The 26259-nt window shown below is 40.2% G+C and overlaps 1 protein-coding gene and 1 long non-coding RNA gene across 2 annotated transcripts in view; one reads left to right on the top strand and one right to left on the bottom strand.

The window, feature by feature from the left end:
* LOC148106920 (uncharacterized) overlaps nt 1-26259 on the top strand; it is a 200532-nt gene that overhangs the window by 73708 nt on the left and 100565 nt on the right. The window lies entirely within an intron of this gene.
* Nucleotides 21352-23642, bottom strand: MAGEE2 (MAGE family member E2). Its single transcript, XM_045799331.2, has one exon. It carries the CDS (start codon nt 23450-23452, stop codon nt 21881-21883), a length of 1572 nt encoding a protein of 523 aa, XP_045655287.2. The 5' UTR covers nt 23453-23642; the 3' UTR covers nt 21352-21880.

Genomic DNA, 26259 nt, shown 5'->3' with positions numbered 1-26259 from the left:
ATCTTGAGGAGATATTTGTTTCTTTCCTTTCTTCCTTTGTTCCTTTTTTTCCCTCCCTCTGTTAATGGCTACAATCCCTTCACGTCACTTAGGTAACAGTCTTTCACCTTCTGGCTCACAAACCTTGTAGAATTTTCTGTAAAGTGTTATTTTACCTGTTCTCACTGTCCCTGTAGTAATTCTTTTTTTTTAAGACTTTATTTATTTATTTGACAGAGAGAGAGACAGCCAGCGAGAGAGGGAACACAAGCAGGCAGAGTGGGAGAGGAAGAAGCAGGCTCCCAGTGGAGCAGGGAGCCCCATGTGGGGCTCTATCCCAGGACCCTGGGATCAGGCCCTGAGCCAAAGGCAGACGCTTAATGACCGAGCCACCCAGGCGCCCCCCACCATGCTAATTCTTAAAGCACTCACCATTTACCTGCTCTACATTAAAAGCCAGGAGAGCTGTGTTCTCACCTCAGAGGGGACTGTGTGGCCCTGGTTGCTTCCCCTCTCTGGACTTCATCCCTTTGTTTGTAAAATGAGGGGTCTGACCACCTTGGTCTCCAAGTGGAGGTTAATTAGGATTATAGAGAGGGCTCTGAAATGATAGTCAAGAGCCCTGAACTCCAGTAACAGTTTCATCACTACCTATCATGTGGTTTAGTTCCAGTCCCTTCCCACTTTTGAACCTCAGTTTCCCACCTGAACATCCATTTCTGACAATTGAAGACTCTGCAAATAAGACCTGGGGCCTCTGATCTGCCTGTGTCTGACTTTCCAAAACCCTTACCTTAAGCATATGGAGTGTTGTCTTAGCCTTTGGATTGCTTCTGGGAAATGTCTCTAGTAAAGAGCTCTTTCTCTTGTGTTTGATTCTTTATCATCCCTGATAAGCCTTCAGCTCCCTCTTCCTTGGGCCCCTGGGGCCTGTACCTATGGGCTTTAATGACAAAAGGTTATAAATTAGTGTAATTACAGTGTTCTTCCATCTTGGCCCTCTCCCTCTGCTGTCCTCCTTCCATATCAGTTTCCCTCTTATTTTAACTTACTGAGCAGAACTTCTGGCTGCATTACAGTAACGATCAGAAGCTAAGGCCAGTTAAGCCATGACTGAGTCATTAGACACCTAAGCTAATTATAGAGTCCAGAATACTGGATGGAGGAGAGAGACCAACAGGAAGGAAAATAGGGTAGGTCTTAGCTGGAGAGAAGTCAGCAGCTCAGTCGGTGAGGGCTGAAAGTATGTACTCGTAGATCTCACTGCCCATCGGTTCCACTAGACAGAGGACTACAAGATAGGGCACAATGAGAACACCTTGGAATGTGGGCAAGTGAAGACTTCCTAATCCAGTGGATTTTTCTAGGAAATGACAGTAACAAAAAACCTGTGTAATGTGGTTTAACGCCCCCTGTTCACAGTCTGGCTTGTCAGCCTTGTGGTGGTGGTGCCGCTGGTGCTGCTTGGTGAAGGTGGGGGCGGTAAGGGTGGCATTAGGCTATTAATCACCAAAGACCATAAGAGTATCAGGTGATTCTCACCTACAAGAAATTCCTCCTCTTTCAATACCCTCTCTACATTCACAGGCTCCCACTCATTTTCACTGGGAGAGCAGAGCTTTTGTCTGCATTACCGTAGCAACCAGAAGCCAAATAGCTTAGAAGGGTGTCATGCTGGGTCCTCAAGAACAATGGTCAAGAGAGAATTCTTGAGACATTTACAGTGCAACTTAGTAATTTTATTTAAAAAGCACAAGACTGTGGGCAGAAAAATCTGTAATTATTGCGGTGTGAGACTGGTGGTAATCAACCTTACTTAGTAGCAAAGGGAAGGGACCATGCAGGAAGTAGGAGATTACAAAAGCTTCTTTGAATTTCTTTGAATTTCTACTCCTAAAACTACTTTTGCAAGATTCCTCTGGATTTCTTATCATTCAGTTCAAACAGCCTTCAGGCTAAGGTAGACCCAAAGAGCTGCCTTTGGTCAGTGAGGCCTTTGCATTATTCACCTATAGCAGTGTAGAGGAGAAAGGTAATGAGTCAAATCAGCAGCTGGCCACTCCATCACTACTCACACCCTTCTCTTTTCTCTGTGGAAGCTAAGCGTCTAGCAGAGGTGAAAGACAAAGATAGAGTCCATTGTGGAAAATGCTAAACACTGGAGAGAGTGGAAAGGGAGACTGGGTAGCTCAATGACAGTTCCCTCAAAATCTTCCCTGGCTATTTATATACTAAGAATTTTTAACTCTCGTGCATTCAATTTGGTGATTTGAATTTTCCTAGATAATCATTTTTTAATCTGAATTTTCAACTTCATTTGCATAATACTCTCTTTTTAGTCTTAATTTCTTCTCTACTGCTGCATTAAAAACAGACAGACAGACAAAAAGTAACTGGATGTCCCAATTAAAAAAACAGTATGGATGAGCGTATAAGGCACATTTTCAAGGAATTAGAAATTAAAATTTTGAATTGAGATCCAAGTGAGAGTAATCCATTTGCCTTAGTCCTCTAAACTGGAATGACCTTTGGATCCCCAAGTTTAGATTCCAAAGTAACCATTATTCAGGATGCATGAAATATCTCAGGCCTCTAATCCTGTTTAACCCCAAGGCCTCATTAGAAAGATGTTCTGAGTTGCAAAATACATGGGCAGGGGAGGCTCTTCTCCCTGTGGCCAGGGCCTATTCTAGTCACAACCAATTATCAATAAAGCCCAGTACTACTCCCAAATCCCTAGACATCTTAGTCTCACTGACTCATAGAGAACTCTTTTTTTTTTCATAGAGAACTCAAAGTGATTCCTGAACTTAAACTAATGACTCATCCTGTCCCCAGTCCTTGATGAGTTTGAATATCCACATCAAACAAAAGGACCTCCAGATTCCCATTGCATTATAGCTGCCTCTAAACAATTGTCAGTCAATACAAAGAGTATTTGCTTTTTACCATATTTCATAAAATTTAAATTTTGTCTTTGGGCACTCAGGAGTGTGATCAGGTCCAATTTGATACAGCCACCATTCACCCAAAAGGAGATTTCATTAGGAAGTTGCTCTGTTTCTCTCTGCCAGGGTTTGCTACCCCTCTCTCATATTTTCCTGCCAGTACCTTCCAATGAAAACGTGGGTATTTCGAAAAGAGATCAAATCGGGAGGAGTTTGCTATAGGACCATGCTATAGGGAAAACAGACCCTGCTATTCGGGACAATATCCTTAGTCAAGGACACTGACTCTCAATCCTTGACCAACAAAGTGCTTTGAGATCTGGAGATCCTAGCCTACCTCCAGTCCTTGTTTGGACATATGAAGCCTTGAGCCCAGTTCACGTGCAACCACTAATCAGTGAAGTGCTTTACAATTCCCAAGAATAGTCCTATTAATATTTACTCCTTAATAGTCAAATACTTTGAGTTTCCAAAGTTCCAGAGTGTTTTGAAATTCCTAACCCAGTGCTGAGTTTAGACTTCATACCTGGCATGTGAGCCTGTTGGGAATCAAAGGCCAGGAAGAATTCCAGGCTCACTCCTGGTCAGCAGAGTTTTATGAGGATCCCACAAGCCACTGACAGAACAGATCCAGAGTTCCAGTTCTATAAACTACATTGACATTCAAAGTCCATTCCCTGCTCTACCTTAGGTTTACCTACCTGGCATCCCAGTCTGTCCCAGTCTCTCTTCAAACAACTGTCATAAAGTCCTTGGTTCAGAGCCCAGTTCATTCATAATCTAAAAGCAACTTTATCTTTGTATATTTACCCACAAAGCAGAAATGATAGAACACCTATAAAGTGCAAGTACATGGCTCCATTGAAAAGATAGTAGTAGCATATAAAATGATATAGAGTTATATTCAAGTTTTACTGAAGAGGATTAAAGTAGGGTACAAGTACTTAGAATGATTCAGTTTTTTCTAATATTTTGTTATAAAGCCCATCAAACATCCAAAAAAGTCAACCAAGTTGTACAGTGAAAATCCATGTAACACCACCTAGAAACTACAATATAAACAGTTTTCTATCCTTCCTTAATTGCATATGTATCTCTGTGTCCATCCATTATCTATCTAGCAATTCCTGTTATTTTTTTAGATGCCTATTAAAGTAGCTGTATGCAACAGTATTTTCCAACCCTAGATAATTCATCACCCAAATGATTAACTAGAGCTCAACATTTGTTTATGGTTTCTTTTTTTTCTTGTTGAAGTACTTTACATAAAGCAAAATGCACAAATCCTAACTGTACCATTCACTAAGTTTTGACATTTGCATACACCTGTATAACCCAAACCTCTATCAGTACACAGAACATTATCCTCACCCCATGTCTCTTCCCAATCCATTACCTTCCTCTATCCCTCACAATCAAACTCTAGTTTTTGTTTCTATATATTAGTTTCTATAGATCAGTTTTGCTATTTCTAGATCATTATATAAATAGTATCCTAAAGTATATCCAGTTTTGTGTTTGTCTTTTTTCACTCAGCAAAAAGTTTTTGAGTTTCATATATGTTGTGTATATTCATATTTTTTTCATTTTATTTATGATTACTATTACATTGTATGGATATACCAGACTCAGTTTATATAATCTCATCATCAAAATGTTTTTTTAAAGATTTTATTTATTCGAGAGAGAGGCAGAGAGAGAATGAGTGGGGGAAGGGGCAGAGGGAGAGGGACAAGCAGACTCCCCGCTAAGCAGGGAGCTGGACCTGGGGCTCAGTCCCAGGAGGCTGAGATCAGGACCTGAGCTGAAGGCAGACGCTGAACCGACAGAGCCACCCAGGCACTCCTCTCATGGTTGAAATGTAAAAGAAGGAGGAGAAGGAGACAGAGGAAGTGGAGGGGAATTAACTTGTATATTTGCAAAAAGAAAAGTATACTGCAGTATGTTACACCCAAGTATTGACAGCGGTTGTCTGTAAATGATGGCATTTGTGTGTCATTGGATAACAGTTCTTCAAAAGCACCTACTCCTCTAGACTGATGAACTTATTCTTTGTAATAATTCCATCCCTTATATAGCAAATAGTCTCATTGAATTAAGGAGGAAGTAAACAGTGTTAGTGAGTTGTTAACAAAACATTGGAATATCACTTCCTGGAACATTCTGTGCCAATTTATGTGTCAAAAAACTTGGGCATACCACTCAAAGTGATAGCTTGGGTGTTTTGGGTTGGGTTAGATCTGTAATGGAGGAGGACTATGAGAATTTAAAAGGCTCTTGCCATGCCACAGAGAGGTTAGTTCCTCGATCATAAAGAAGAAGCAAAAGAATGTTTGAGACAAACATGAAGAAAAACCTAAGTAGGCAAACATCAGAGGATTCATAAACCTGACCAATATCAAATTCTTCTCAATCACCAACCTAAAAATGTGAGCATGACAACATAAATCCATTGTGTCTCTACAGGCCAAGGCATGGGCACAACATTTGACAGATGTCCACTGTAGGACTCTAGGTCCCAAGCTCACATATCCACCTGGCTACTGAATATTTCCGCTTGGATATCTTGTTATGCCTCAAATGTAATACTTACACATGGTAACTCAGTATTAATTCTAATTCTAATAATTGCTGTGAGACAGTGTGCTAAGAAATCACATTACAATAGCCCGGTGATGGGTATTCAGGAGGGCACATATTGCATGGTGCACTGGGTGTTATACACAATGAATCATGGAACATTACATCAAAAACTAATGATGTACTGTATGGTGACTAACATAACATAATAATAAAAAAATACAAAAAAAACCCCAAACGTTTCTACAAGTGGAATTTGATGCTCATGGAATATTAATGTCACAAATATTTTAAACATTACTGTAAATCGTCCTCCATATATTATGGGACAGATTTTTATTCACGTAGGCGGGGAGGAAAATACCCATTTCTTCACACTAATTCCTACATTATTATACCACTTGTTATATTTATTCAATGCAATGATATATGTAATACATAAAATTTTTTTCTTGTTTACATTTTCATTTCACAAATACTACAGTTCATGGATTAAAATCAGTGAGTGAAAATAAGCAAACAAGAAGAAAATATAATTAAACTGAAGAAAAATAAAAGCAGCTGCAATCATAGAACCCTAAGAAAAAACTATTAAAATGTGTATCTAAGTCCTTCTGTGTGTGTATTTATGTGTATGTATGTATGAATATATACACATATGTATAAATAATTTATGATATGTATAACATTCAAAGAGAAATAGAGTTATCCTCCACAAGCTTTTTAGATTTACCATCATTGTCTTTTTCTTTAGTCATTTATTCACTCACACTTCTTACAGTTATATTGTAGAGATTTCTGCTCTTGGGAAGATGGAATATACTTATGTTTCCCTATTTCTTCCCCTAAGTTTAGCTTAAAACCCTGGACATTACACATTAAACTATCATCAAAAGATCCTGTGAAGTCAGGAAATAAGGCAGACATGTGAGAGACCTCAGTACCTGAGGAACAACATAGTGGTGAGGTCCCTGTGTTTGTTTTTTTCAGTACACATCCGTATTTTTTATGCCAGAAACCTAGAAATTCCAGTGAGAAAAATCATAAAAAGTCCAAATAAAGCTTACTGTCTCTAGTCAAAGTATGAGGAAAATGGCAACTTTGCAAGACAGACAACTTTTAGACAGTAGTCACTCTACTCTAGCCCAACACAGAAAAAGAAGAAAAAAAAACCCTGCAGTCTCATCTCCCTCCCCATCAAAGCAGGCTGTGCACAATGGATTGAAAAATACATATGGGTAAATATAATAGACTTTCCTCTCCTCTTGAGTTTTCTAAATTATGTTTGAGATAAAGCAAACATAACATTGTCTGATGTAGTTTTCAGTGTAGATGGTGGAAATATTTACAAAAAATATATACAAATGGGGAGTAAAAGGATATAGAGGGAGGTAAGTTTTCTACACTTCATTTAAACTGGTAAAAAATTTGATACTAGTAGACTTTGATACATTATGTATGTATAAGTACTATAATACCTAGAGACCACTAAGAAAACTGTACAATGAGGTAAACTGAAAAACAGTATAGAGAAATCAAAATGGAATTTGAAAAAATGTTCAAGAAACCCGCAGGAAGGTAAGATAAAGAAAATGGAAAGATAAAAAAATGAGGAGAAAAAACAGAAAACAAAAAATAAAAAGGCATATCTATATCTTATATATCAAAAATTATATTAAATGTAACTGGTTTGTGTATAGCATCTAAAAGAGATTGGTAGAGTGGATTAAAAATCATTGCCCAGGGCTCCTGGGTGGCTGAGTCAGTTCAGTGTCTACCTTTGGCCCAGGTCATGATCATAGGGTCCTGGGATCAAATCCCGCATCAGGCTCCATGCTCAGTGGGGAGTCTGCTTCTCCCTCTCCCTCTGCCCCTACCCCCTGCTCGTGCACGCTCTCTGTCTCTCTCACATGCTCTCTCTTGCTCTCAAATAAATAAAATCTTTAAAAAATAAAAAATAAACTCATTGCTCAGCTATATGCTATTTATAAAGTCTCACTTCAAATATAATAATACAGGTATGCTGAAAGAAATAGGATGGGAAAAGATATGCAACACGATCAATCAAGAAAAAGCAGGAGTGGCTATATCAATATCAGATAAAGCAGATTCAGAACAAGGAAAATTTTCGAGGACAGAGAAGAGAATTACAAAATAAAAGAGTATATTAACCTGGAAGACATGTAAGTCTTAGTGTGTATGTATCAAACAATAACTGCAAAATGTATGAAGCAAAAACTGATAGAACTAAAAGGAGAAATAGACACAGCTCCAATTACAGTTGATGGCTGCAAGACTCCTCTAAGTGATTCATAAAATGATTAGACAGAAATTCACCAAGGATATAGAAAAACTCAATAACACTATCAGTCAATAGGATGCAGTTGACATTTATACAACACTCTACCCAACAAGAACAGATTACACTTTTTCAAGTGCCCACAAAACATATAATGAAATAGACCATTTCCTGGGCCATATAAAAAACCTCAACAAATGTTCTATATTGAAATAATACACAGTGTTTTTTTCTAAACACAGAAAAGCAAAGTAGATATCAACAACAGAAAGAAAAAAGGAAATGTAAACATCTAGAAGTTAAAAAACATGCTTCAAAAGAATCCAAGAGAAAAGAGAAAATCAGTAAGGATAAAACCTAACTTAAAAAGTTGTTTCTTTGAGAAAATGAATAAATTTAATAAAGTCCTAGCAAGACTAATGAATATAAAAAGATAGGAAACACAAATTACTTATCTCAGGAATGGAATAATGAATATCACTACACACCCTGCAGATGTCAAAAGGTAACAAGGGAACACTATGAACAAATCTACATACACAAATTCTACAAGTTAGGAAAAAACAAAAAGCAGAAACTACTGCAACTCACCCAATAAAAGGTAGGTACTTTGAATAGCCCTATCAGTATTAAAGTAGTTGAATTTGTTGTTAAAAATATCCTCCCCCTCCCCCCCAAAAAAACCTCCAGGCCTAAATGGCACCACTGGAGAATTTTTCCAAATATTTGAATAGGAATTAATACCAATTTTACACAATCTCTTCCCAAAAATATGAGGGACAACTTCCCAGTTCTTTCTGACAAAGTCAGTATTGCCATGACGCCAAATCCCAAACATACTAACTGTAAAAAGAGAATATCACATACCAATATCACTTACGAATATAGATGCAAAAATTCTTAACAATATATTAGCAAATAGAATTGAGCTATATATGTACACACACAAAAATTATATGCCACGACTAAGTGGAGTTTATCCCATAGATGTAAGGCTGGTTCAATATTTGAAAATCAATCAATGTAGTACATATTTTTAAAAGATTTTATTAGAGAGTACATGAGAGAGAGAGAGAGCATGATTTGGGGGAGGGAAGGGCAGAGGAAGAGGGAGAAGCAGACTCCCTGCTGAGCAGGGAGCCACCCTAGGACCCTGAGCTGAAGGCAGACACTGAACTGACTGAGCCACTCAGGCACCCCTGTAATCCACCATATTAACAGGATAAAGAGAAAAAAATCATATGATCGAATGCAGAAAAAAAGCATTTGACAAAATTCAAAAGCCATTCATGATAAAAAAAACTCCCAGAAAATTAAGGGAATTTTCTGCAGTTTTTTCATATCACTTTTATTTGTAATAGTGAAATCCTGGAAACAACCCAAATGTACCCTAATAGGTAAATGATCAAACAAACTGTGGCATAGTCACACCATGGAATACTACACAGCAGTAAAAAGGGACAGACTATTGATACACACACCAACTTGGATAGATCTCAAGGTTACTATTCTAAGTTAAAAAGTCCATCTGAAAAAGTTACATGCTATATGATTCCATTTATATAACAATCTTGAAATGACAAAATTATAGAGATGGAAAACAAATCAGTGGCTGTTAGGGGTAAGGGATGGCAGGAGCGTGTGTGGGGTCAACTGTGGGTGTGATTACAAAGGCAAGAAGAAAACATTTGTTGGGATGGAATAGTTCTATATCTTGTGTGGTGGTGTTTACATGTGTAAAATGACATAGAACTATACACATACATTATATCATTGTCAGTTTCCTGGTTTTGATATTGTACTATATAGCAGTAATCATGGGAAAGTATTGGGTAAAGAGTACACAGAATCTCTCTGTACTACCTTTGCAACTTCCTGTGAATTGGTAATTATTTCAAAACAAAATGGTTAAAAACTACATTTTGCAATTTCCCACATTTTCAAATAATCTTCTAAGACATCATTTGCAATGTTTGTAATACCTTAAATTCTCATGAGCAAATCCTACTTTCTCAACTGTTTCTATTATTGTTGAGTATTCAGTGTGATTCAAATTGTCATTTTAAATAAGTGGTGGTGAATAGAACATCCTTGTATTTAAATCTGTGCTGACAGCCAAAATTAATTATGGGACAAAGATTTCATGAGATTAAGTGGCACTTAAGTGCCTGTGTATTTCAGCTTTGAATGAAATGTTACCAAATGGCTTTCATTGAAGTTGCTCTAATATAGAGTCCCATGATACAGTGCCCAAATGAATGCCTCCAATGTGTATCTTTAATTACATTGGGCCTGTGGTCATTTAATTGACTAAAACTATTTGGTTCTCCTTACTGTTTTGTTCAGGCTTTAAAAAATATTGTTATACAAGAACCTGTATATTGTTGCACATAAATAATAAACCATGATAAGGAGATAAAAAAAATAACCAGAATTCCATGTAACACATAGATGTGAACAAAGCTTAATTTGAGAGCATTCTATTTCATTGTATAAATTTTATGTATACATGCCTATTTTTAGAAAAGTATAACCTTACCAAATATTTGCTTTTTATCATAAAATGATACATCTTCAACATTTATGTGCCTTGAAATATTTTTTCTGTTTCTTCCTGTTCAGTGACAGAATTCCATCCAATTTAATGGGAAAAAAATCCCATTTTCTGTAACTAATTTTTGGTTTTAAATCCAGTTTTAGCCTGTTCAATCAATATTTTTATGGACTCCATATAGCCAAATCTATATTTATCTGCTCAATTATTTACTGAGAAAACCTTCAAAAGTGTTATTTTGCTGCCAAAAGACTCTCCATAAAGGAGCTGTTTTTATCTATGCTCCTACCCACAGCATAAGAGATTTTTCTCAACTCAACTCAACCCACACTCAAGCATTAAAATTATTTTTTCACTTTTCAAAAGAAAGAGGTCATCACAGTATATCTTTGGTGTTTTCTTCAATTCATTAGAACAAATGTAATTTAACTGTGGAAAATTAAGAAAGTGTGTATTATAATATATGCAAAAATAGTACCTGCAAAACTGCTAACCAAAATGAATAAAATTATAATGTGGCTGGAGAAATAGTCCTTTTTCATTCCATAGAAATTAAGTTATACTGTTAATATTGTCTCCTAAAGTAACTTGCTTGCCATTAACCATTACTGTACATCATCATTTCTAATGTCTGTATGCCATTCTATTACATAGACTTTTTTTAGTAATTTTTATTTTGTTATATTAGTCACAATACAGTACATCCCCAGTTGTTGATGCAATGTTCCATGATTCATTAGTTGCGTATAACACCCAGTGCACCATGCAATATGTACCCTCCTTAATACCCATCACCAGCCTATCCCATTCCCCCACCCCCACCCCCGACGCCCTCAGTTTGTTTCCCAGAGTCCATAGTCTCTCATGGTTCATTCCCCCTTCTGTTTACTGCTCCTTTCTTCTTCCCTTCCTTCTCCTACCGATCTTCATGCTATTTCTTATGTTCCACAAATGAGTGAAACCATACGATAATTGTCTTTCTCTGCTTGACTTATTTCACTTAGCATAATCTCCTCCAGTCTCGTCCATGTTGCTGCAAATGTTGTGTAATCATTCTTTCTGATGGCTGAGTAATATTCCATTGTATATAAATAATCCTCCAAGCCAAATGTAATTTCACATCCAAAAATAGTTTCTCAAAATTCATTCTTAGAAATGGAACTGTAATGTACTACAACATAATCATTTCTTTAAATTTTTTGTGTAGTATTTAATGTAGCCCTATATAACCCACTACTTATTTATATTTCTATGAGACATGAGTACATGAATTTTTTTTCCTTCTGCATTCTCCTACCATAGATATTACAATACTTTTATTTTTTACAGTCATAAGCTGACAACCAGAGGCTTATTGTTACTGACAGATTCAACTGCTTTAAACATTGTATCTTATTTATTCAAATGTTAATTCTTTTCAAGCAAAGTAGAAACTTAAATTAATCTAAATTTCTCTACTTTCTGGTAAGCACTTGTATTAATTTCCTATTGCTTCTGTAACGAATTACTACAAACTTGGTAGTAGTATTATTTTATAATTCTGGAGATCAGAAGTCCAAAATTAGTCTCACTGGACTAAAGTCAAGGTCTCAACAAGCTAATTCTTTCTCAAGGCTCTGAGGGGAGAATCCATTTCCTTGCATTTTTCAGCTTCTAGAGGCTGTCTGCATTTGTTGGTTCATGACCTTTTCCTCACATCACTTCAATCTCTTGCTTCCTTTGTCACATCCCCTACCACTAATTCTGATCCTCCTGCCACCCTCTTATAAAGACTATTTTGGGGACGCCTGGGTGGCTCAGTCAGTTAAGCGTCTGTCTGCCTTCGGCTCAGGTCATGATTCCAAGGTCCTGGGATCGAGTCCTGCATCGGGCTCCTTGCTCAGTAGGGAGCCTGCTTCTCCCTCTGCCTGCTGCTCCCCCTGCTTGTGCTCTCTCTCTCTCTCATAAATAATTTTTAAAATAATTAAAAAAATAAAGACTATTATGATTACATTGGGTCCATCTGGATAATCCAGGATAATCTCTAATCTCCCTATCTCAACATCCTTAATCCAATAATATCTGAAAAGTCCCTTTTGCCATGTAAAGAAACTAATTCACTAGTTTCAGGGATCATTACCTGGACATCTTTGAGGGACTGTTATTTTGTCTATCACATCTCTATTCATAATTTTTAAAAATATGTTTCCAATATTTGCACATACATTTTATAAAACAATATTGACTCTGTATTATTTCAAAGCTTTCATTTTGTAGTTAACAACATGTATTGAATATAATTTGTTATTCTTTAATAGTCTTCTACTCCATCATTCCCAAATATTTTATATTGTTCCATTGAAAGGAGGGACCCTAATTCTATTAACAAGTAAAACTAAAGTATATGCTGTGAGAATTTAAGTTGACTTCAACTTTTACCTATTAAAATAAATGCTGTGTTCTGGTCGAGATGTGGAATGACATCTCTCTTTTCCCTCTCTTTCCCAAATCCCATTGAAATTACACTGAAGATTTATGAAAGGAGTAAATTATAAGACCACAGAATCTTAAAAGGCAGCAAAGATTTGGATAAATATCTTAAAGACATATGTAATAGGAGAAGACTTCCATGGAGCAGGAGGTATTCTCTTCAGAGGAGACTCAAAGAGCCTCCAAGCTCAGAAAGACATTGTGTCTGTGCCTGAAGGACTGCAGTGGAACAGCTGCACCAGACTGCATGTAACTTCATCCTTTCTCCCCAAGAGGGAGAGATTGGCATCAGAGACAGCCTGAGAGTCTCTTAGAAATTAATACCTACTAAAGATTAGCACACAGACATGAGTGATAAAGCACATATGAAAACTCACCACCGGGACACCTGGGTGGCTCAGTTGTTAAGTGTCTGCCTTCGGCTTAGGTAATGATCCCAGGGCCGGACTGAGTCCCACATCGAGCTCCCTGCTTAGTGAGGAGCCTGCTTCTCCCTCTGCCTGCCGTTCCCCTTACTTGTGCTCTCTCTCTCTTTCTCTGACAAATAAATATATAAAATCCTAAAAAAAACTTCTTTTTTTTTTAAAGATTTTATTTATTTATTTGACAGAGATAGAGACAGCCAGCGAGAGAGGGAACACAAGCAGGGGGAGTGGGAGAGGAAGAAGCAGGCTCATAGCGGAGGAGCCTGATGTGGGGCTCGATCCCAGAACGCCGGGATCACGCCCTGAGCCGAAGGCAGACGCTTAACCGCTGTGCCACCCAGGCGCCCCCCCCTAAAAAAAACTTCTAAAAAATTAGAAAAAGAAAACTCACCACCATTAGATATTGAGCAGACCCAACAAATGGCAGAATTAATGAAAAAAATAGGCAAATATTTTTAAAAATTTAAAATAAAACTGATGAAAATGTTTAAAGAGATGAAAAAGGGATTGGAATCCATAAGAAAAGAACAGCATCCTATGGACTCTGGGAAACAAACTGAGGGCTTCAGAGGGGATGGGGGTGGGGGATTGGGATAGGCTGGTGATGGCTATTAAGGAGGGCACATATTGCATGGAGCACTGAGTGTTATACGCAAATAATGAATCATGGAACACTACATCAAAAACTAAAGATGTACAGTATGGTGACTAACATAATAAATTATTATTAAAAAAAGAACAGCATCCTTATTTTGAAAAAAGTAAGGTTTATTTGAAAAAGCAACAATTAGAAATTCTAGAAAGGAAAAAGTTATTCACTGGAAAAAACCTTAATAGATTAGTTATATAGTTGTGCAGTCTCAAAGCTGAATAGAGAATTAGAACATACAGAAGGTAGGGCCACATTTGATTAATCTCTGTGCCCCAGTGTCTACTATAACTAGGCCAGCATATAGCAGATGTTCAACCAATAGCTTGTTAAACTGAACTTGACAGGGGCACCTGGGTGGTGCAGTTGGTTAAGCCTCTGCCCTCGGCTCAGGTCATGATCTCGGGGTCCTGGGATCAAGCCACGCATCAGGCTCCCTGCTTGGTGGGGAGTCTGCTTCTCCCTTTCCCTCTGCCCCCACCCCCCCGCTTGTGTGTGCACTTTCTCTCTCTCTCGCTAATAAATAAATAAAATCTTTAAAAATAAAAATAAATAAACCGAACTGGGCAAGTGGCCTTTTAACAAGCCTGACTTCCAAGGGCTCCTTTAGTGTAGATGAATCTCAGAGGCCAGGCCAAACAGCTTTTGGTTTGGGCTGAACTGGGTCTGACTCCTTGTGGGTAGGTTTGGCAGTGAAGACCATACAAACGAGGGTTGGGTGCTGCCATTGATCTCAAGGGCCAGTTTGTTCCCGGTCATAGCTGGTCTTTTACTTCTGTTCACTCAACATGTCTGACTACTGTTCTTCTTCCCTGTTAGGAACTATGAGCATGTCCATGCCCATAGTTGTGTAAGGAGACATGATATAAAGGGTTAGCAGTTGTGCCAAAGCTCCCTCTCACTTCTTCCATCCTAGGCCTTGCACTCCTCCCGACCTCCAATCCAGAGAAAGGAGAGCAGTCCTATGTGCAAGTAGTTCTCTACAGCTGGATCTCAGGGGTTCTCCCTCACTGTCTGGAATTATGAACATCTTCTAGAACAGCAGTCCTCTTTGTCTTGCAGAACAAGACCAAACCACACTGGAGCCATCCCAAGGCACCCTGTTGTCACCACTCTCACTGGTAGGGAAGTTCTCTGAGCTGTGGTCCAAGCAGGTTAAGGCATGAGAACAGAGGGCAGCTTCAGAAGCAATGACTATCCTTGTGTTTTCCCTTTCTCCATATTACTTCTCTTCTATATTTTGAGGAAAGTGGATGTTTAGAGGACAGAGATCCTACCCTGGCCAGCCCATGCCAAACCAAGTGCTCTAAGAAGAAAGGCAGTTTGAAATAAGGCCACTCAGAAAGAGAAAATTTTCTAAAAACAACACCATTTACAATTTCACCACAAAAGAATATAAAATACATAGGAATAAACTTAACGAAAGAGGTGAAAGACCTGTACTCTGAACACTGTAAAACACTGATGAAATTAATTAAGGTTGACACTAACAAATGGAAAGACATTCCATGCTCGTGGGTTGGAAGAATTAATATTGTTAGAATGCCCACATTACCCAAAGCAATCTACAGATTCAATGCAATTCCTATCAAAATACCAACAGCATTTTCACAAAGTTACAACAAATAATCCTAAAATTTGTATGGAACCACAGAAGACCCTCAATAGCCAAAGTAATTCCAAGAACAAAGTGGAGGTATCACAATTCCAGATTTCAAGATATACAAAGCTGTAGTAATCAAAACAGTATGGTACAGGCACAAAAACAGATACATAGGTCAATAGAACTGAATAGAGAACCCAGAAGTAAACCCATGATTATATGGTCAATTAATCTATGACAAAGGAGGCAAAAATATACAATGGGAAAAAGATAGTCTTTTGAATGAACGGTGCTAGAAAAACTGGTCAGCTACATGTAAAAGAATGAAACTGGACCACTTTCTAACACTATACACAAAAATAAACTCAAAATGAATTTAAGACCTAAGCATGGGGGCGCCTGGGTGGCACAGCGGTTAAGCGTCTGCCTTCGGCTCAGGGCATGATCTCAGCGTTATGGGATCGAGCCCCACATCAGGCTCCTCCACTATGAGCCTGCTTCTTCCTCTCCCACTCCCCCTGCTTGTGTTCCCTCTCTCGCTGGCTGTCTCTCTGTCAAATAAATAAATAAAATCTTTAAAAAAAAAAAAAGACCTAAGCATGAGATCTGAAACCATAAAAATCCTGGAAGAGAGCACAAGCAGTAATTTCTCTGACATTGGCCATAGAAACATTTTTCTAGATATCTCTCCTAAGGCAAGGGGGAAAAAAGCAGAAATAAATAATTGAGACTACACCAAAATAAAACAAAAAAAAAACCTATTTTACAGTGAAGGAAACCATCAACTAAACAAAAAGACAACTTACGGAATGGGAGAAGATATTTGCAAATGATTTATCCAGTAAGGGGTTAATATCCAAAATACATTAAAAAACTTATCAACTCAACACCTAAAAAAAAAAAAAACAATCTGATTAAAAAGTGGACAGAGAAACTGAATAGACATTTTCCCAAAGAAGACAGATGTCCAACAGACACTTGAAAAGATGCTCAACATCACTCATCATCAGGGAAATGCAAATCAAAACCACAATTACGTATCGCCTCACAACAGTAAGAATGGCTAAAATCAAAGTGACAAGAAATATAAAGTGTTGGTGAGGATATGGAGAAAAAGGAACCCTCGTGCACTGTAGGTAGAAGTGTAAATTAGTATAGCCGCTGTAGAAAACAATATGGAGATTTGTCAAAAATTAAAAATAGAAATACTGTATGACCTAATAATTTCCCTAGTGGGTATTTGCCCAAAGAAAACAAAAACACTAATTTGAAAAGACATATGCCCTCCTATGTTTATTGCAGCATTGTTTACAACAGCCAAGATATGGAAGCAACCTAAGTGCCCATCAATAGATGAAGTTATAAAGAATCTATATGTAATGAAATATTACACAGCCATTAAAAGGATGAGATTGTGCCATTTGAGACAACATGGATGGACCTAGAGGGTATTATGCTAAATGAAATAAGTCATACTGAGGAAGACAGATACCACTCACAAGTGGAATCTCAAAAAAATGAATAAACAAAAAGCAGAATCATACCTATAAATACAGAGAACAAACTGATGGTTGCTAGAGGGGAAAGGAGTGAGGGGTTGGACAAAATGGGTGAAGAAGATACAAGCCTCCAGTTATGGAATGAGTAAGTCATGGGAGTAAAAGGCACAACCTAAGGAATACAGTTAATGATATTGTAATAGGGATGTAACATGACAGATGTTAGCTACACTTGTGGTGAACATAGCATAATGTATAAACTTGTCAAATCACTAAGTTGTATATCTGAAACTAATGTAACATTGCATATCAAATACTCAAAAAATAAGTAATAAAATAAGAAATAAGGCTGCTCAGACATTAGGATTGAGCTCCCAACTCCCTTCCTAAACCTGCCCTTTTTAAAAGAAGATTTTATTTATTTATTTGAGAGAGAGAGAGAGAGAGAGCGTGCACAAGCAGAGGGAGAGGGAGAAGCAGGCTCCCCACTGAGCAGGGAGCCCGACATGGGACTCCATCCCAGGACCCTGGGATCATGACCTGAGCTGAAGGCAAACGCTTAACCGACTGAGCCACCCAGGCACCCCTAACCCTGCCCTTTTATCAGAGAAGTAATCCTCGCTGTTTGGGACTCCCTGAGTGGTATGTAAAGCAGGTGATTCCTAATAGTCACTGAGACCTGTTTAAAGAGATCACACAGAAACCCCTAGAAAAGTGTCTTGTGGATGGGTGTTTGCAAAGAATATGTTATTAATGCAGCTAAGTTTTACAATTCATAACTACCTGGGGCTAATATTCACCTGAAATAATTGTTTTTAAAAACCCAAATACTAGTAATTCTAAGAAATCTGTATTCATTTGAACTCAGCTACCAAGGTGTTGATAAGTAGTCTTAAAAGCAGTGTGAAGAATTGAAATATCACTAGACTAAGATACAATTGGCCTGGGTTATAGTTCTGACATCATCAAATAGTAAGTAAGTATGTGACCCTGGGCTTTTCTATCAATTTCTTGAAAGTAGCTGTAAGTTGTTTAGATAGGGATGTTGAGTAACTTGCCCAAGGTCACACAGCCAGCATTGTCCAGATCCAGAGTTCATAATCATTCTGATATACTGCCCCCTCCTTATCATAAGCTTAGTGTATTCATATGAGGCCTAGAACAGAAATGTCTGCAAGAGCTAGGGCCCACTCTAATAATTCTTTTCCAGCTTCCTTTACAACTAGCCTCAAACCCTGTCTGCAGAGAATTCCTTAAGACATTGCCAAGTACTCATTGAGGGGGAAAAGAAACTATGTAGAGTGAGAAATCTCACTATCTGGATATCCCCACTAGAAAGGTAGGAGGAGACTGGAATCCTTGTCTGAACCTAAAGGGTACTTACAGGCTGGTCTAGATTGTTGGTATCAGAGGGTCTAGGGGCAGCAATCCTAGGGCTGGGAGAATTGCCTTGAAGTCCACATGTGCCAGTCCAGCTCAACTTTTCCTTGAATTGTAATGTTCATTTGTGATGGTTTGAGTGTGTGTACAGAAACTGATGGAAAGAAGGCGGAAAAGTCTTCCCTAACCACCCATCTTCTCCAGAAGCAGACACTCCTGGGCCTCAGCAATGGAAAGTGAATGTATTGTCAACGTTTTCTTTCCAGGAAGGATTAAAGGGGAATCTGAATGGTATTGTATATATAGGATTATGAGCCCGTATCTAACCAACACCCATTCCGCAAGTCCTAACTTGGCCATAAGTTCAATACTTGTGGTGCTGATGGCCCAAAGAGTCTGCAAATGAACTCAGACTGTACCATTTTCCAAATTAATTCACACAGATAAAAAAGGATTTTTGGTTCAGTGTTTAAAGGCTTAACAGTGATTGTCCATTGAATTAATTCATGCAGCATCCTTCATAAGTCTTGTTTACCAGACACCCACTTCCATCACTATTTTTCCTAGGGGGTGCTAATTCTAATTTGGTGTGTGTAAAAAGGAGAGTACCCAGACCTCTCATGGCCTTCAAAGAAATGGCTGTAGCCACAGAGAGACTACGAGCCATAGGCATGGCTCCATCAAGTCTCAGCTTTGTCACTTCTGGGAAACTACATGTGGCATCTTTGACACAGGGGCTATTTCCCACTTCTGTTTTTGCATCCTGAGCTCCCCTTGGCAAAGCCTGAGCTCTGTCAGGTCATTGTTCTTTCAGGATTGCAAAATACATTGCCAGACACTTCTAGAGGTCCAGAAATGGTGATGTTTGAGTTTCCCTGGGTGAAAGCCAGCGGATAAGGCTGGAAGCTTGCAGGAAGAGGGCAAATTGGGGAAGACTCATAGGACAGAGTAGGGAGATTAGACAAAAATGCACGTTCTACACCTAGACAGCTCTCATGGAGGCTGAGAGATGGAAGAGGTTAAGAGCCTGGAAAATTTCAGCCTCACTTTCATCCTCCTCCAGAGGGCTATCGTTTTGCCCCTCCTCCCATCATGTCATGCAGCCCTTCCTTATATTTCTTGAGAATCAATAAATTCGAGTGAAAACATAGCACAAGCTGGAGGGGGCCTATGATGTAGTGTACTGGCAAGAGTGTGAACCATAGCCAAAGGCAGCCTTAGTCTCCAATCCCAACATTCATTGACCTGCTGTGTGACCCTGGGCATATTATTTAAGCCTCAGTTTCCTACAGTGTCAAATGAGGCTATTAAAAGGCTTCTTGGAGAACTAGTGGAAAGATTAGAGCTAAAGGTGGTGAAGAACCCAGCACAGTACCTAGCACAAATTTAGTACTAAAGAAGTTGGCAGCTTTACACTATTGTCGGGATGCTACACCTTCCCCTTGGCAGGTTTCTCTCTACTGGTACCGCCAGAAAAGCTGATGTTCTCGAGGATCCAGAAACTGCACCACCCAAAAAATCAGAGCAAGAAAAACTTGGCGTGTTAATCTGCTTGCCCCTCTCCCCTGCCCCAAAGCATGTACAGATTAAGGGTTCAAGGAAGCTAAAGAAAGAGAGGCTCTCAGCACGTAGGCAGGACCCTACTTCAAGATCCCAGATTCTGAGTTAGTAACTCTCCTGCCTCACAACTCCACCCCACATCCCATTTTCCAGAACCCCTTTAGCTGTAGCTAGAGAGAAATCCTGCCCTTAGTGTTCAGTACCCCCCCCCCCCCGCATGCTATGACAGGGGAGATCGCTGAGACAAGGTGGGGGTGGTATCTCCCGGGCAACCGCGGAGTGCGCATGCGCAGTGGCTTTCTCGCGGCTGTAATTTGACTTCTGCAGGCAGCGGGATTTGGGATCAAAACGGTGTTATCTCCCTTCTTCCCGTCCCCTCCCCCGGCAAAACGGCTGTGTCATCCTCTTCCTGAGGTTGACGAAAATGTGAGGAGAGTCTTCTCTCACTTGCTAGGAGGTGGCATTTTGGGGGTAGCCCTTCGTGATTAAATGGATGATGAAAGGACAGAAAGCTATGGGTGCCAGGGGTTGAGGAAACATAAAACCTACGCCACTGGTAGGCATCTCCCCCACCCCTGCGTCCTAGGTGACTTTCCATATAACATCCACTACTGAGCCAGGGCTCCCTTATAGAAATTGTCATTTGCAGGCTTTCTAGGGAAAGCTTAGGGAAAGCCGTGTGCAGGGTTAGAAGCTGCGTGAAGGATCAGGATGAAGAGAGCCAAAATACTCACTCACCTTAACAGCTTAGGTGCAGAAATAAACTGCACTGGCAAAGGTTGCTGGGCAGAGCTCCAGGTAGATTGTTGGGTCTGACCCAAGATCCAAGACCTTCAGGAGAACCATTGTTGATTCCCAAGACCCACTCTCGAGAATATGGGTCTTCCTTATCTCTGCCACAGGCTTCCCTCTCCCACTTCCCTCTTGAACTGAACATTGTCTTTGTGAATTTCCCAAAAGGTGTTTTACATACTGCCCCTGACTTCATAAACAATCCCTCCCTCCCCCACCACAACCTCAGGTCTTAGAATAGAAGTCACTAAAAGACAACTGATCCTCAGCCCTCCATACCGCCTAATTATCCCCTACCACCACCGCATCCACTCCCCCACTAATCCTTTCCTTGACACCCCCTGCCCCTCCCCCAGCCCTTCTTGTGCCCCATTGCCTTCTCCCCCGTCCCATCCCAGCACCTACAGTTTAGTTGGCAGTTACTCCTGTGGCCTCTCCTAGCACTCTAAGCTTATCTTTATTATACATCTTGCAGCAGCAATGAAACAATTTCTGGTTTATTTCCATGGCCCCTCCCCCTTAAGCCCTGGGTTCAGCCGGGTTTTCTTCCCAGCACAGACCATGGCAGGTGCTTAATAAATATTTGTTGAATAAAAGAGTGCTTAAGCATGGGGTCTAATTCATTATACTTTTATTTTTCACTACATTTTGAAACAGCAAAGCAAATACAGGTAAATGCCAGCTTTTTTTTTCCTTACACAAGAATAGTCACAAAGAAGGCATCCACAGATAAGTGATTTTGTGTTTGTTTTTGTTCTGTGTGTTGTTACTATTGTTACTTAACTTCTGCACCACACCAATTTACTAATTATTTCAAACAGTTAAAGAACAACTTTATATTCTCCACATCATAGAAAGATGTAAATATGACCAATACATTTTACACAACTATCTGAGCTTTTATATTAAAATAAGACAGGGATGGCAAATGAGCAATTTCATTTATAAACAATGATCATGAAACTAATTCAAGGGTATATAATAAGGAAGGAAATACTATTAGGAATAGAACACAAATAGCAAGCACAATGTGTACTTTCCACCCCAGCCCCGACTGACTTCTGATTTGGGGCCCCAGTGCCCATTTCCCCAGGGCCCCTTTAACTGATGCCACAAAACTAAAGTGATACATTTCCCCAGATATTACATGGGGCCAAAGAAGAACATGGCAGTTGCCTCAGATCTGGCTCTGGCTTCCTCATCTTCAACAGCCTCCCTATATTGCTCTGGCCAGTCCTGTGGTCGCTTTCTGTAGAGCCCGGCCATATACTCCAAGGCTTTCATTTTGGTGGTTTCAAGGTGAGCTCGAGGACCCCAGAGAAGCTCATATTCAACTGGATTAGAGTAGGACAGTGGCCTGCATTCCAAGTAGCGCTGCCTCATAAGCTTGCAGGTGATGGCATGCTTTCTCCCTACATCCACACCAAATCTTCGAAGCAGGTTCCAGATGTTAGCCTCTTTGACACGATTGCCCATCAGGAAGATCAAACCCAAAATTGGCATCACATATTCTTGAGTGGGTCTCCCCAGGCTCTCTAGCATCATTTGCTCTTCTTCTGATTCTGGCTGCTGGACGAGGAGATAGATGTGCTCACTGGTATCAACCTCAATCAGAGAGAATCCATAGAACAGATCAAGGATTAGAGTAGCCCGACTGAGGATATTTGGGAACACTTCCTCAAATTCTTTGCCAGTGTGAGCCAGTAGCTCATCCTGATGTATAGGCAGCAACTCCTCAGTGACATTAATGGCCAGCTGGACCAAATCATTGGCCTTATCATTCATAGTGTCCTCTGACCAGAATTCCAAGCCAGCAGCCTGTCTTCTTTCTTTGGCTTTGTCAGCTTCCAGGGCCTTGTTATATTCTTCTGGCCAGCTCCAGGGTTCTTCATCATGGGCCTCTGCCACAAACTTCAGGGCTTCCATCTTTGTGATTTCCCTATGGGCTCTAGAGCCCCACAAGAACTCAAATTCGAGGGGATTAGTGCCATACACTGGCCAGTACTCCAAGAACCGCATGCGCACAAAGTCAGTAATGAGCAGATTCCTTGTGTTCCCAAAAAGGTTGTTGATCCTCTGAGGATCACCCAACAAATCAACCTTTAACAGCAGGTCCCAAATGGATGCTTCTCTTGCCCGGTTACCATTCAGGAGGATGTGGCCTAGGACCAAGGCCAGGAGACCTGCCTTTGGCACATCCAGGGATTCTGCTATGCGATCAGTGTTCTGGTAACCCCGTTTGCTGATTAGATTGTAAATGTCAGCCTGGGGATCAAGAACCCTCAGGGTCAGCCCAAAGACCTGATCCAGGTGGGCTGAGGCTCGTCTGAGGATCTCAGGAAACTGATCTGAGTATTCTCTGAGGAACTCCAGCATCTCTGCCTGCTGGATAGAACCCTCGGTTTGGCTTTTCATTCGCATGAAATTCACCAAAGCAATCGACCTGTCTTCTAGAGGGTCGTGGACCCTGAGCGCCCCCAAACGTTGGGACTGCTCTTCGATTAGGACCTCGAGGTCGTTCGGGTCCTGCGCAGCCTGGGAAGCGCTGGCACCCTGAGGGTTGACTGGCGCATGAGGGCCCTGGAGGGCCTGGGGAACTAGCATGGAGGTCGGGGACCCAGAGGCGTTACTAGCCTGCATCTCACCCTGGCCGTCGCTGTAATCTCCAGTGGTCTCTGCGCTGCCGCGGCGCGCGTTCTGGCTTACCAGAGACATGGTTCCAGGAGTCAGGAGCAGGAACGAGGTGGTCAGCAATCTGTCAGAGAGAGGATGGTAGGAATGTCGGCGCCTGGGCGCAAGTCCTAAGCCAGAGACCGGGGTCAGGAGTGAGAGCTGGTGAGAGGAGCGATCTTTCTACACAAACACCAGCGAGCAATGACCGCTAGCCTCTCAGTGCTTGGCTTTGCCGCAGCCTACGCAGGCGCAGTCTGGTTCTGCGACATGGTGGCCACGCCCCGCTTCCAGCCCCCCCCCCCCCCCACCTCTTGCGCACTACCTCTGCCAGCAAGGCTAGGCTGAAGTGGTTACTGCTGAATGCAAACTTGTTAGAGCAGAGAATTCAAGAAAGTGGGCAAAAAACGGAGGTAAAGCAAAATGAACAAGGGATGGGAGATGTTCAGTGACCCTCTACTGGATAGTTTTTGTGTGAGGTATAAAGCATGACGTTAATAGATAGTAGAAGAGTCAAAGAGGAAGAGGAGGATGCTAACAAGGAGAATTATTTTATGGATTCATTAATTTATCCACACACTCAACAGACATTTTTTGAGTACATACGACATGCCAGGCACAGTGCTGGGTAGGGGCACATCAGAGGACAAATGTATGATTTTCTTTTTCTGTGTGTGTGGCATTTGCATTCTGGGGTAGGTTCAAACATTGGTGATAATAATGAGAGCTGACCCTTATGAAGCATTTACTATGTACCAGGCAGTTTCTGGTACTTCCACTTGTCCCATATTAAAACAATGCTAGTTATGAGGTAGCTACTCTTAATGGTCGTCATTTTACAGATGAGAAAACTGGGTCAGAGAACTGATTTTACTTGTTCAAACTCAGGCAGCAACAAATGGAAGAGAACAGGATTTGAACCCGAGTCTGTCAGAGCCTCAAGCATAAGTACTTTCTCTGACACCATCTGCCATTCAAAGAGTTTGTTTAACCCTGTTCATTTAAAATGACTCATATAAAGTAGATGGAAATAGTCGCTCTAATATAGGGTCAACTAACATAGAGTATAAACACAGAAGGAGCAAGCAATTAACTGCAGCTTAGTTTGAGATATCTTGGAATGCGGGCACATGCCTCAAGGAGGAATTGAGCTCTAAGTGACAGATAGGATGGAAAGGGTCTATAAGGGAATTCTAGGCTGAAGGATCAACATCAGGAAAGACCTAGAGATGTGAAAATCCAGAATAAGTTTGCATTACAGCTGGTTACCCAAAGTGGCGAGAGCCAGTGTACTAGGATGGGTGGGAAATGAGGATGCAGATGGTGAGCCAGGAATAATTGGATTTCCTGTTTTCTAATTTAGCAGTATAACAGAATTGGTTGGGGTCCCACAAGCTGGGAATGGCAACACCAGAGTAGGGCCTGGTTATCTAGAGGTTGGTCATGTGTTTGAGGAAGCATAACCAAGCACTTTGACCAGGAAGAGGGGTCAGCTGTTTTATTTTCAGGGAGTGCTACCAAAATAATTGGGCTAGATCCTACCTCTCAACCATCAAGTTATGTGGTTAACTATTGGGAAAGGAGAAAAAAATTACATAAGGTTGCCATCTGCAGCCACAGTTGAAATCCTTCCTGAAATTCTTGATAGTAATAAATACTGTTACATTTAGTTATCCTGTGCCCAGGTATTTTTTCAGAGAGCACTACCTTCACACGTGGAGGCCACTTACCTCTGACATTTTCTACATTTCAGATGCTCTCTTACAGTAGCAAAGCAGGCAGCTCAGGACCATGGATTTTGCCAAACTGGGATACAGAAACAATGTTTGTACAAATGAATATGCATGTTTTACAAGATAGAAGTGTGTGGTTTGTGTGTTGATTATATCAGGAGAATCTTGTGGAAAGCAGTACCAACTTTGAGCTGCAAAAAAGGTGTAACTGAGATCAGATCTGATAGGATCTCTCAGTCTGGTCTTTCCATTCCCCCAGGATAGCACCATGTTCTTTGTCTAGACAGGGGCTGCCTAGGTGTAGATTCAGAGAGGATTTTTAATCCCAGTCGCAAAAGAAAACAGATACATATTTTCCTGAAACCCAACTCACATTTTGTCATGAGTTGAAACTTCTACTAACCCTCCATCTAATAACAAAAAACCAACATTGAATGGTAGCATTTTACCTCTGAAATAACATCCTAATCTAATTCCACAGATTTCAAGTCCTTCACGAATCGGGCCCCACCTGGATTTCCATCTTCATTTTTATCTTCCAGCACTTCATTCATGAATTCTACTCCCAAGTCACATTGAGCTACACTCCTGGTGTCAGCCATTTATATTCTACTGGTCTCTGATGTAGTTCTAGTTTTTGCTAAATGAAAACTTAAGGAGTTGTGACTGTGAATGTGACATATGGTTTATTTTACACTCTAAGTGTAAATGAAAAAGATGGGACCATACTCACCATTCTGGACTTCTAGCAATATATTCTGACATCCTTTTTGCAATTTGAAAACATAAATATCTTAAATTCCACATGTGAGTGAAATCATAGGGTATTTGTCTTTTTTTCTGACGGACTTACTTTGTTTAGCATTATACTTTCTAGCTTCATCCATATCGTTGCAAATGGCCAGATTTCATTCTTTTTATGGCCGAATAATAATCCATTGTGTGTGTGTGTGTGTCTGTGTGTGTACACACCACACCTTCTTTATCCATTAATCTATCGATAGACACTTTGAATGCTTCAATAATTTGGCTATTGTAAATAATGCTGCAATAAACACAGGAGTGCATATATCCCTTTGAATTAGTGTTTTGTATTCATTGGGTAAATACTCAGTAGTG

Source organism: Ursus americanus, chromosome X (genome assembly GCF_024610735.1).
Source record: "Ursus americanus isolate L20-20 chromosome X, mUrsAme1.1.p, whole genome shotgun sequence".
NCBI classification, from domain to species: Eukaryota; Metazoa; Chordata; class Mammalia; order Carnivora; family Ursidae; genus Ursus; species Ursus americanus.
The sequence above is the reverse complement of the archived record's forward strand: the minus strand, read 5'-3'. Positions and strand labels throughout refer to the sequence as shown.

What these genes read in the sequence shown, in the direction of transcription:
- MAGEE2 (XM_045799331.2), bottom strand. Translation starts at nt 23,452, where the DNA reads ATGTCTCTGGTAAGCCAGAACGCGCGCCGCGGCAGCGCAGAGACCACT.